This window comes from Danaus plexippus, chromosome Z (assembly GCF_018135715.1).
Source record: "Danaus plexippus chromosome Z, MEX_DaPlex, whole genome shotgun sequence".
NCBI classification, from domain to species: domain Eukaryota; kingdom Metazoa; phylum Arthropoda; class Insecta; order Lepidoptera; family Nymphalidae; genus Danaus; species Danaus plexippus.
In genome coordinates this window covers 6,182,416-6,195,978 of record NC_083559.1, presented here as the reverse complement: position 1 = coordinate 6,195,978, position 13,563 = coordinate 6,182,416, and the positions used below count along the sequence as shown (strand labels likewise).

Genomic DNA, 13,563 nt, shown 5'->3' with positions numbered 1-13,563 from the left:
ACTGATATATTTCGGATATACTACGCGAATTTTATCAAGGTCAACAAATATTACGAGCTCACAAACGAACTCACTCGAAATAGGTTCGTCGTGGATTTATACGCGGTAGAAGTGGGAGCGAGAGGTATAACGGCTAAATCTCTCTACAACCTACTAAAAGACTTAGGCCTGTCCAGAACTCACATCAATTCGTTCTTGGAACGTACTTCGAAGGCAGCCCTAGTAGGTTCTTTTCAAATATGGTTAGGTAGGGAGAGGAGCTTGGACAGTGGAGGTGAGCGTTTAACGCGCGTTAGTTAGGGGCCCCTTAAACCTACACCTGGGTCGCAATTCCCAGGCACTGTTGAAGCTCCACTCCCTGCAACGCAATGGACCCGGCACCCGCACGGTGAATCCATTGAATGCTAAGAGGTTTCGTCTCGTCTCATTCATAATCCCGACGTTTCGGTTACTTTTCAGCAACCGTGATCACGGTCAGATGGGCCCGTTCGATTCGCGTAGTATATCCGAAAAATTTTAGTTCCATTTAAATAAGTTTTGTAGTAATTGTTTAAAAAAAATAAAAATTTTCAGAGTATCACTTGTAATCTCGGTGGAACATGGGGCGGCACCCCACCTTCATGTAAATATGTAGACTGCGGCACTCCAGCACAAGTCCATAAAGGGTCCTTCAGACTATTGAACGGCACGACTACGTACGGCTCGATAGCCCAATTCACCTGCGAACCCGATTACTGGTTGGCGGGAGCTGAAGTACTCACATGCTATCGTGATGGCAAATGGTCACATGATATACCTTCCTGTGAATGTAAGTTATAATTTGCAAAATAAATTTTCTCTGTACGTTATAATATCATCTTGAAATTATCAAATGCTTGTAAGAATTTTTATTGAAAATAGTTTTCTTATATACTGTTATGTTAATACGCATAATATTTCAAGTTTGCATATTTTAAATTTATCCCTGCGACGCTTACGGCAACCGTATAATAATAATTTAACATAATAACACATTGTGACAGATCCTATTAAACTTTTCATATAATTATTGTCTTATTAATATTACTTGTTTTGTTATTATTCATAAATAATACATATTGACTTATTAGAATACATCAACTACTATTACAGTGATAAGTTGTTCGGACCCGGAGGTGCCGACTGGTGGCTATATGGAAGCATACGATTACAACGTCCACTCAACCATTGACTTTCATTGTGAGAAGGGACATAAACTCATTGGTGAACCAAGTCTCACGTGTCAGCCTGACGGAGAGTGGTCAGGAGAATCGCCTAAGTGTGAATGTGAGCTAAAAGATATTATTTGAAAGTTTTAATTTCTTTTTTAAGCCATAAACTAAGCATTAAAAGGATTTAGTATATTATATTCTTAATAACTCAATAAACTAACAAAATTGTGGAGAAAATTGTTGTTGAAAAAAACATTATTGTATTTCTGTTAAGTTAAATAATTTGAATTGTTTTTACAGATGTGGACTGCGGTAAATTGCCACCTCTGCCTTACGGTTCGGCGGAACTTTTAAATGGTACTACGCATTTAGGAAGTATCATCCAATACTCATGTACTACCAACTACAGACTGGTCGGACCAGTAAGAAGGATATGTACTGAAGATTTCCAATGGAGTGATTCATCACCAAGATGTGAAGGTAGAATATAATTTATAGATTTTTTAAGTCTTTAAAACCATGTTAACACCTTTAAGTTTTTTATCTAATTGTGAAAACCAAATAATATGAGACAGAAGAACCTACTTATAAGAAGGTAGACGATAAATTAGTATTAAGTTGCAAAATTTACAGCCTATCGATTTAGTCTCGTTACCATCGTTATTGCCTTATTGGTGAGGCAATGTAGAAAACTGTAAAATCAAGTATGCAACATTCAAAAGTGTGCCTTGAGTTAATTCGGCAACTTTAGGATTGGAAGAAATTAAAAAGAACTTAGGGGACGAGTTTTTTCAAAACAGAGTACAGTATTTATTCTGACCTTCTCCGATGCGTTTTTCTCTTAGGCTGCTGAATCACACGTCCCTCTTTACTACTTCACAGACTCTACAAGCTTGATTATCCAAAGCATTCATATTTTTTGTCGCATTTTTGAATTCCTAATAAATTCCTAGATATAATTAATAAATAATAGTTTATAATAAGTTAAGTAAATTATATGATATTTTTTTTCAGAAATAAGATGTCCAGAGCCAATCGTAGCGGAAAACAGCATCGTGTCCGTAACTGGTAACGATCGCATGCACGGACGCACGCTCATTCGTACACGATCAAGCACTCAGGGCAACACGTACAGAATCGGTGCCTTGGTAAAATACCGCTGTGAGCGTGGGTACAAGGTGGTGGGCGAAAGTCTATCAACTTGTGAAGATAATGGACAATGGAGTGGTGTCAGACCTAAATGTCAATGTAAGTAAATAACAGTACATTTAACAGTTGTAGCGCTAATTCTTATCATTTTAAGTATAATTAATTCATTTTTAGACGTTGACTGTGGAAATCCGGGTCGCATACAAAATGGCAAAGTCACATTGGCTACAAACGCGACGTACTATGGGGCAGCAGCCTTGTACGAATGCGACGAACATTGGCAACTAGATGGTGTCTCAAGGCGATTGTGTCAAGATAACGAAACCTGGAGTTCTGAAGCACCTGTATGTAAAGGTAAAAACATACCTCCTGTTAACTGTATATGAACATCATGAAAATAAAACATGACTATGGGATTCGGTCATCGCTGGTCGACTTTATCAAATTTATAATATTTTTCTTATTTGCCCAATAGTTGTAATGGACGTTTAAAATTTCTAATTTTTCAATGCTATAGTCTAAAGTTTCAGTTTAAAAGATTAATATTTATCAATATTGAATTAGAATTGTTTTTTGCTCATTAAGGAATTTCTTTTTACTCCTTTTAAATGTTTCCTGTTAAAATTTTAGATGAATATAAACGATAACATAACGTCGTTACGTAACCTAACCATTTATTTCCTTGTATTATTTTATCAAATTTAAATTCCGTGTAGATGTTTTAATTTACATTTTATTGTGTTTTATAGAAATAACCTGTGTGGATCCTTCAATCCAAATAAAGGGCAGTATTGGTTTATTGGTTGTGACGTCAACTCTCAGCATTGGAGGCGAAGCGCACTACCGCTGTGAACGGGGATACAGCCTAAAAGGAAATGAAACTAGAACTTGTCTACCGAAAGGACAGTGGGCCGGAGCACCTCCTGTTTGCATACGTATGATTTTCTACGTATTATTTGAAATCATTCAAAAGTGACGCTAACTTAAATTATAAAAATATCAAAACGATGTATATTTAATTTCAGCGATAGACTGCAAGTCACCCGGCACTGTAGACAACGGCAGAGTGATTATTTCAAATAGTTCGACAATCTTCGGCAGCTCTATAGAGTATCATTGCTTACCGCAATATCAGCGAGTTGGACCATTCCTTCGCAAATGTTTAGACGATGGCAAATGGTCAGGAGAAGAACCCAAGTGCGAATTGATCACGAACGAAGCTGCTGAAAATGGCGCTCTACCACTCAGTGTTGGAGTTGGTTGCGGTATCGTTCTATTTTTGCTTATGTTGCTCGGAGTCATCTATTTAAGACTGTAAGTAAATTTTCAGATAATAGCCTGTATTAAGGGTGAAATAATCATTTATTTTAATAATACTTTTATATTTTATTGAAGACGTAAAGCAACGCCAGTCAAGAACACTGAAAATATAGAAGGAGCTGAACGGAAAGAAGACCAAAACGCAGCCGTAATGAGCTACGCAACCCTCCACGATACTAACGGACGGCATATTTACGACCACGTAACGGACAATCTGTACGATTCACCGTACGGCGAGAGTTTGGCCGAGAACTCCGCGTACGGTAGACGCAGTGACACCGAATCCGCATACGAACCAGAACCCACCGGCCCCAACGCTGTAGTCACCATCAATGGAGTGGCCGTTCGTTGAATATTTCCTAACATAAGATGCTCGCGATTGCCTTATAGAATATAGTTGAAGTAAAGGACGTGATCCAGATTCAGTAAGATGTTATTAGTTTTATTATGTTAGATTATTGGTGAACACATTTTCATATAACATTATTTAATCCACCCCTACCATAAGCGGTCCGATATCTCGAGTGCCCGGATAAGAATCAAAACTGTAATATGGGCTTAAAAATATTTTAAATCCTATTAAGACTGCTTGAAGGGCTGAGGTTTACTGGTGGAAAGATGGTTATCTATATGTAAATAAATGTTTAACTTCTGAAAACTTTGAGACATCCATAATATTTCAGGGGTCAATCAGCTAGTATTACACATCGAAATATATTTTGATATTAATATCTGTTGTAGGTAACTACTAACCCGGACTATTCTGTCTTGTTATTTGATACAAGAACTCTAAAACCGTAATACTTTTAATTATGTATAACTCCTTTATAAACGTTTTAATATCTTTATAACTAAAATGAATTATACCTTAGTAAAAATACCGATTGAAAGTGTTTAACAATAGTGATCACCAACCCTTACTAGATATTAACCAAAGATGTAAAAAGAGTTGAAATTTATATGGAATATTTATATTTATGGTAGATTACGATTGCTATACAGTTCTCATACATTTTTTCGTGAGAACTCTAAGGTTGGTTTCGCTCAAACCTAACACACCTTCTTGTATATTTCATTCATAATTAATGTTTTGTAAACATCGGTACTTTTAACTATAATAAATTCTAAATTAAATCTGACGATGGATATAAATATCTTGGAATAGAAATAAAACAAGTATAATGTCTGTAATGTTTATTTTTCAACTTGTATTGTTTCTTAAATTACATTACTTTATAAAGAAACCATTGTTTGAACTACGTGACAATTAAATTATCAAATCCATTTAAAATTTATAGATGAAACACTATAAAAAAATTTAATCATTGTTTATTACAAAATAAAATAATTATTTTGAAAGACAATTATAATGTAACAACATCACTATATAATTCATAATTTAAGAAGTTCTCATACTCAACGAACATTAACAAAAAAAAATAATTGTGATATAATGTTGTAGTATAAAAGTCTCAGTTAAGCATAGGACAGATTATAAAATCTTTGTAATATTCGAAAATAATATCGGTATACATTATATAAAACGAATAGGAGTAAACTAGACGTTGGCAATATTTTTCTTATTATTATTCAATACCTTGTCACATTAGAATTTAGAAATATGAATCGCACCACAAGAAATTTGCATTATTTTAAAAATGTGATCTTAATGTAAGCTTCCTATGTTCGGCAAAGTTTATAAGAGTCGGTGTTTGTTGTATTTTTGTATAAATAGGTAATAATATATATACTTTTTACTTTAGTTCATCTAAGTGTTCGTTAATAAATGTATTTAATGTATTTTATTATGAAAACCTAAGCATTTTATTTAACAGCACTAGCCACTATTAAATACTTTATACAAATCTACGTCATACAATGATTACAAGACACTTTAACATAACTATCAACACTGCATTTTCAAACAATTATTTACAAAACATGGTCCACTGAACTATACATCGTAAAAAAAAACTGATGTAAATTAATCTACTACTGTTTAGGTAAAACCGTCCGTTATAGATAGATTATATAAAAAAATCTACAGTAGAACAAGTAACAAACAATCTTGTATTCTATAAAAAGTTAGGACATTACTAGTGAACGATTAAAAAATCATTTTATATATACAAGAGCATCTAAAACTCCAATACACATTCGTATTTCGAATATAGTTTCTCCGAATGCTATTAATATAAAGATATTAAAAAAACATTTTATTGGATACATACTCTACAAACATGTAAACACTATGTCGTATGTCAGAACTAACAATAACAGCGAACAGGATTGGAAGGTGTATGACGAGAATAATTTTCCATTCCTCTTCGACAATTATTGTACATAACATCAGTTAACATTTAATAAAATGATGAAGCAAGTGTATGAAAGATGTTTTGTGCGAATTCCTAGTGAAGATTTTTTTTTCAATAACTACAAGCATAATTACGCTCTAAAATAGATTTCACGTACCAACGCGGAACACAATAACTAAGGCACTTTTGGATTTGCCTTGCAAGTGAAAACTATCTTGCGATTAATCTAAATGAAAATAGGTGAAAAAAATATAAATAAAAAACAAACATAAATATACGAATTAGGGTTTTTATTACTAAAATTCCTAGTTCTTTAAATAAATAAAAACTTTATGAACAATTAATTGAAAAGATACATTTTATATAAATATTATTATATATAAGATCAAAGGGTATTAGAGCCCTTCGTATTTTTTATGGCTAACCTACTTTACACCTTAATCATTTAGGAATACATTAAACGTGAAAAAAACAAGGACTATGTTGGGAACAGTTCCATATAAAGACATCAATCATACACTCACTAACGTGACTGTTAAATACGAATGTTCTAATACAATAATATATTATTAAGTACATCTGATTGCATAATAAGTATTTGGACTACAACAATGTGTACTTAATATTAACAAACTGATGATAGTTAACACAAGCTACTACCATACCCTGTTCCAAAACAAAGCAATGAAATAAACAGACCGTTATATTTTTTATATCGTATAATTCAAAACCATAAAAAAAAATTATGTAGCAAGACCACAGTCAATAAATGGAAGTCATTATTGTTCAACATATTCTAATTACAGAATAAAATCATTAAGGAAATATGTTACACACATATTAAAAAATAAATAAATAAGGTAATTCATATAAGAATATAGTCTGTCTCGGAATAGGGTAAATCATGTGATATTTTATAAAGGTTCCCGAGTTATATACACCTATATAGGAAAATACTCAGTTCCTCACTTGGACAGCTTGCTGATCACTCTGATAAGTGCGCCGTTCTCGTCCTTCAGCCGCTGATTCTCCGCTTGAAGCGCTTGATGGTACTGAAAACAATGTATCTAAATACAAAACTGGCACCACTCAACAATAGTTTTAAATATATTCAACATCGACAATTGTCTAATCCAATGCTATAAAGCAACTTCAACTAATTATTTACAAAATTTTTAAGGATAAACGAACATACAAATTTTTAACTAAATATAAAATTTTTAACTCAATATGTACAGTCAGAATCAATTAATTGATTAAATGAAACATACGAACCAAATTTGAAATAATAATTATTATTATTAAAAAAAAAACACTGAAGGTAATGTCAAAGAAGAAATACTAAACACAAACTACGAGTCGACGTTCTAGCTAGATGTATGATGTTTGCGGATCATTTGGCTTGGGAGTGAGCATGCCCATAATGAGAGGGATGATGCAATGTACCTATCGTTGTGTGACCATTGATTAAATACAATATAATTAATGTTTTATAATATAAACATATGTGATATCTGTGATTTTTTAAAACATTTCTTGATAGTATTGTCCTGTCAGCTGACTGTAAAATTAACATTAATTGTATACATTTTGTATACATTGAATCAGCATATATGTTTCGTATTACCATTGAGTCAAATATGGAGTATACTTTCACCTCCACATTGAATGTGACTCCGACCTCAGTCGGTAACATGTGAATGTATGTCGAGTGGTCTGTTTGTTTTTAAATGGGAACAAACATGCAACATATTAAACAACACTTCACGAAAACGATCCCCAGATAAGTTATTATAAGCCATCATCTGATATCACTAGCGGTGATATCAATGTTTTTTGGCTATATATGATGGCATAACAACAGTATCTGGATGTGAGGACACGTACTGCATCGCTGTTAAACACGTATCAAGTCATGCTCGCCACACAAACGGTTAATATATTACGATTGTCTCGTGGAACACAGTGGCGGAGTCGAAAACATAACATTACATATATAATATGATTAAAAACTAATATTTCTCATCGTCTTTTATTACCATAAAATTATTCCGATTTGAAAATTTTTACAAACTAAACAAATGTCTTTTTTGTTTAAGACCGTAGGGACAGTTATTATAAAACCCTAACATCGATTGATGTTCAAGTCATTATAGCTTTTAAACGTACAAGTTTCAACACCGATGTTTAGATGCGATTCTTATAGTTTTGGTTCCCGACTACACCGCAAAGTGTGGCCACTTAGCAGAGGCTCAATCCAACACATTTACCTATTTGGCGGCTGAGTTGGTCAATTTGCTGACGACCCGGGTAAGGGCACGGTTTTCGGCCCTCAGCCTTTCGTTCTCGGCTTTAAGTTTTTGCAATTGCTACAAAACGAATATCAACATTAAAGTGGTGATTGTATCGTGATCGACGCCATCATCAAGCCCGCAGCTTATAGAGGAATACTGAAGCTGTCATATCAACATGTTATATGTAATACTTATTATATATAAACGGTATGTGTTTGTTTGTATAGTGTTATGTCATTACAAGCCATCACACGATATATTATCAACCTACCCTCAGCTCCTCCTCCATCTCGGACAGTTTCCTCTCCATCGCTCTCTTTTCTCGCTTCTCGATCTCAGATAAAGAATTTTGGTTCTGTAACAATCAATCATTACATTGGCGTCTCATTGCTAACTGAACAACACGTTAGATAATCAGGTATCTAAATAAATCAAACGAGTCGTACAAAGTGATATATTAAATTCGCAATGTCGCAAGTCGATGCTAATTCATCCAATTAATTATATTAAATACATACAGAACATTCGCATCAAGATGTTACTGATGAGCGGATAAATAGTACCGGTCCTGAGCCAATACGCTGGGAACATAATTAGTGGCCGGTGGGCGGGTATTAGTCAAACATGTTTCAATAGGGGCTAGTATGAACAAGAGTAGCAAGTGTCACGGCCGTAGCCACGAGCCAAGCGTACTGTTATCATATCGTACGGCTATTACATTTACAATTATCTGTTTGTTCTAAATTCTCTCACTCTTACAAAATAGTTAAATACATACATCGACAGACTTACATCCTCCTTTTAATAACGTTTGTTTTCATAGATGATTTTTAATTTCGTGATACTTTTATAGAGTTCATTGTCACAAGATAATCAAAACATTTTTTCAGACATTATTATCAATCATGGACAAAAATAAGTCACAATTAGGTTAAAACAAAATAATCAAGCTATGAAATCGCTACGCCAATGTTGTTCATAACGTGATAATGTATAATACGTATCAATGAACAGTGATATAAAAGGCTAAAAGCACATATATGTAGTAGATGATCAATAGAAATTCTTTCTATATATCATACCACTTGAGTGAGCTTGGTAATAGTTGCGCGAGCGTCTCTCAATTGTTGCTCGGAAGTGGAGAGGAGTCCTCTCAGACGCCGGACCTCGACCTGGGACGCTTCATACAACACCTTGTAGTCAGTTTCCTCACCGTCTTCTGTACGCTCGCTGCCAGACTGGAAATAATAAAACATTGATATATTAGATGTTATCATACAATTAAGATCTTATTTTTTCTTGCATAGGTCAATGTGTAAAACGTACAACTGCTGTTGTTTATATTTATTAGTGCTTTCCGTACACCATACAAGAATTCCTATGTTAATAATTAATTAATAAATATTTGCGAACTTTTATTTTAATCGTAAATGAATCTTCTGAATACTTAAAACCTTATTTTCGTTAAATAACAATTAACATTAGATCGAGGTTCACAGTAACGTAAACATTATATATAGTACATAACATACGCAATATCCATCTGAGGCGAGAGAATTGAGGCTCAGCGAACGTGAATTCAGCGAATCAACCGAGTCGAGAGCGGTGAGCGATCGCGACCTTTCTTTATTCAGACCAGTGTTCTTATTAGCTGAACGGGATTTCCTCTCCGGTCTGACGGGGGGAGCCACCTCTTCACGTGGCTGTTCAACAGGTTCCACTGAAACCTTTGCCGGCAACGGCACCGGTTTAGGTTTAAAGTTTTTTTGACTAGCGATCAGTCTTTTATCCAATTTTTTCAACACAGGTGTCATTAAATTCAATGAACCCAAAGAAGAACCACTCAAATACACTCCGCCGTATCCCGAGCTCGTGCCACCATAAATACCCACATTAGACGATCGTCCTAAACCAATCGTGTATGGATTGTAATTTCTATAGTTCCCAGGACTGTATGTATTTGAGTAACTGTTCGAATATGAATTGTATTGTCCGCCGAGCATCGAACCGAGTACGCTCGGCGAGGAGCCATAGTGGCTGGTCAGACTGCGTGGTCGCGACGAGTATCTGTCCTGTTTACGACTCATCTTCGTTTACATCCCATGTGCACGTTAACATACGAAGATGGCGAGCGATCGTAGCGCGGTTTCCAAACACACTGACAGTTTTTATAGTAAGTCTTATATACCAATACTAACACGGAGGGAAAATGTTGTAGACTCCCACACAAAACGCTGTTTCAAAGATACGTGTGAGCGAGACTTGGGTGACGTATACAAGTGAACAGACGAGAAATATATTCAAACAAACACGTGAGAACTCATCACCTGTAAATATAACGAAAATTTTGCATGCGCGAGGAGTGAGATTAAACGTTCTACACACAATCCTAGCCTCGGAGACCGTATTACAAATAAATGTTACACACTTTTCTATAATTATCGTTCGTGTCGGTCGGTAATTAGTGATTTCCATCAATACCAGCTAAGGTATCGAAGGTCGTCCTTTGTCACTAATGCGTACGCCCGCCCCGCTCATAGGAGTTATGCATACTCTAAAAATAATCAGCCGCTTTCAAAACGATTAACATCATATATTACAGAACGTAAACAGAGCATCATAAACAAACATTTAATATATATAACACAATAGTCCTGAATAAACAAACTTTTTAAATCATTATAAAAGACACCAGAATAAGAAAGATATCAAGAAATCCCTGAAAGCTTTCTTGATCTTCCAATGAAGATTTTTTGTATTTCGTTGCTAAAAATATTATCTATTTTCAAGTTTACTCAGCTCTGGTTCAGAATTCCGCTGACCCAAATACTCACTTAGCTCTAATGTAGTTGACTGGAATTTTCAACGACGCATCCGATATCCACAAAAATAGTTGCGAAACTATGTTACAAAAACCGTTATATCGGTCAGCATTCCGATGTACTAAAAGAGATATCATTTCGATGCATCTAAACAACACGATCAACACGTAAAACTTCATAATTATAGTAACAACCTCCTGTAAATATATTATAAATAATATTACCTTTTAGCCAAATGTACCATTTTAGATTTGACATGCTTCCGATATTTATGAGTGACAGATGAATTCTACTTCTAATTAATTATTATTTAGACAGACGTCACCTGTTTATTAAGACAGCTAAAACTCTACCTAAATTACTTATTTCCGATAATTTCGGTAATTCTAAAAATTATACATTACTAAACTAGTAAATCCGATGCATTTACACAGTAACGTAGGATAGTACAAAGATAATATATTGACAATATAAATGTTATATGTTGATCTCAATTAATAAAATTAAAAATTCTGTTTAAACTCCATTTATTTTTGCGATGTATGGAAATTGTAGTGTAAATTTCCAAGAGATCGAGCTTAAAAACACCAGTAAAAGCAGATGTAGCGAAAATACATTATGATGTATGCCAGAGACCGATCGTTGGAAGTAGATAAGTCATCGATCGATCTATATTGTAATAGAATTTTTAAATAGTTTGTAATCTTCGGATATTGGGTTGAAGATATGGAATTACTTACACTTTTAACCGTCTGCATGTTCAAAACATTCTTGCTTTAAAAGTGAAATAAAACAAATTGTTGATAGTTTTTCTGGTATTTAAGAAGTAGGCTGAACCATATATTTAATCAGCTAATCTAATGTGAAAGATTATAAAATGGGCTCTAAATATTTGAACTATTTCATATGAAAAAGAATATGACGATAACAAAATCAAAGGACGTCTAGAACCCTAACATATCTTATTTATAATTTCATTTTATTTTTTTATCGAATTTTATTATTATTTTAATTCGTTTTAAAAAATTTAATCTAAAATTACATATAGATCGATTAGAATTTAAGACTAGTAAATATTAGAAGCGAAATATAGATTTTTTTGCTTCCTATCATCCTGTCATTGTGTACAGGGTCATGTAGTTATAAAATGAACGGCATACGATTATCTTGTTAATAAAAAACCCACGCACTAGGTAGTGTAATTTATGTTTCGACATTATTTTGTCATATGGCAACCATGGACGCGATCTGTGTAACGGACGAAAATACACCCGCTTCTTTGTTTTGCTTACGTCAACAGCAAAACACAGAGCCGAGACGATCTATAAGTAAAGGTGTGTGCAACATATAATATAAAAATTAATAACCTAATTTTATTCATACTGTTTATAAAACAGGATTTTATCGTTTTATGAAATTATTTAACAAATATATATATAAGTATCATTATTACTGCTGTTCCAAATATAAACAGATGAAATCTTAATGTAGAGGTAATTATATCTCAAAGAGGTATATGTCAAAGACCCGCTATATGATCGTCTTTGTATTCGGACGGAGGGTAATATATATTATGTTTCAACATTATATTTATAGGACGCGAGAGTGACGGCTAAATGGATTCTTAAATTTACCGCAGGAGTTTATTTTGAAAATAATTCTTTTTGAGAATTAAAAACTTGGCAAAGAATATAATACTAACATATTCATGTGCACTGACAAGAATTGGTGCATTTTATCCCTGACAGCAATATAAATACTAATTAATTTTATTTTGTTTATTTTTTAAAGAAAATATAAATATTGGTGAAAATAAGTATATTATATCGTAATTGTAACTTATAGGACTCATCATATGATGATGTTTGTCTACGGTCTTTAAATTTCATAATTAATATAAATATTTTTTTTTACGCAGTTCTGTTCAGGTACGTATTACATTAATTTTATAATTAAGTGTAAAATAAATAAAATTATCACCTGTTTAATATTGGGCATTATTGATTGATGATTATAGGAAAATTTTATCTTTAACATTTTTGGATTAAATGTCGGTTATACAACGTATAAGTGTAAACGTTGTTGAAACATAAGTAATCAAAAATCCCCTTAAAAAAGAGCAATTTTTAATATTATTTTTAAGGACACACTTTATATTAATTTACTTTTATAGATGTAAAGTAAAGCACATATTTATATTTTGTGAGGACGGATATTGTTTACACTTTATTTAAAAAAATTCGTAAACGTTTTATTTTAAAATTATATAAAAAATAATTTAAATAATAAAATAATTCCTTAAATTAAAATTATATAAAATATAGAATCAAAAATCCATATGTAAGGGCAGGAAACGAATCTGCATTGTTAAAGGAACTGGAACGTGACTTGACGGAAGTTGATGAACTTTTATTTTGATATTTTCTACTTTAAATTTCCATTAAAGTGTTAGCTGCGCATGAGTTTTATGTTG

At 33.2% G+C, this 13,563-nt stretch overlaps 2 protein-coding genes across 7 annotated transcripts in view; one reads left to right on the top strand and one right to left on the bottom strand.

Moving 5' to 3' along the window:
• The window catches only part of LOC116777818 (sushi, von Willebrand factor type A, EGF and pentraxin domain-containing protein 1), a 43,253-nt gene extending 37,780 nt beyond the window's left edge, over positions 1-5,473 (top strand). For both annotated transcript variants that reach the window (XM_032671550.2, XM_032671551.2), the window contains 8 exons: positions 574-808; positions 1,132-1,305; positions 1,491-1,670; positions 2,205-2,438; positions 2,514-2,693; positions 3,089-3,274; positions 3,365-3,653; positions 3,735-5,473. In XM_032671550.2, coding sequence (XP_032527441.1) covers positions 574-808; positions 1,132-1,305; positions 1,491-1,670; positions 2,205-2,438; positions 2,514-2,693; positions 3,089-3,274; positions 3,365-3,653; positions 3,735-4,011 — 1,755 coding nt within the window. In that variant the 3' untranslated portion in view covers positions 4,012-5,473. The remainder of the gene's footprint in view (positions 1-573; positions 809-1,131; positions 1,306-1,490; positions 1,671-2,204; positions 2,439-2,513; positions 2,694-3,088; positions 3,275-3,364; positions 3,654-3,734) is intronic.
• Positions 5,474-6,243: 770 nt separating this feature from the next.
• Positions 6,244-13,563, bottom strand: part of LOC116777161 (protein phosphatase 1 regulatory subunit 12C) — a 28,511-nt gene continuing 21,191 nt past the window's right edge. For 4 of the 5 annotated variants that reach the window (XM_032670546.2, XM_061526499.1, XM_061526500.1 and 1 more), the window contains 4 exons: positions 9,351-9,506; positions 8,540-8,623; positions 8,245-8,343; positions 6,244-7,026 (listed from right to left, as the gene is read on the bottom strand). In XM_032670546.2, the coding sequence (XP_032526437.2) occupies positions 8,245-8,343; positions 8,540-8,623; positions 9,351-9,506 (339 nt within the window). In that variant the 3' untranslated portion in view covers positions 6,244-7,026. The remainder of the gene's footprint in view (positions 7,027-8,244; positions 8,344-8,539; positions 8,624-9,350; positions 9,507-13,563) is intronic. The other variant, XM_061526498.1, reaches the window with a different exon arrangement.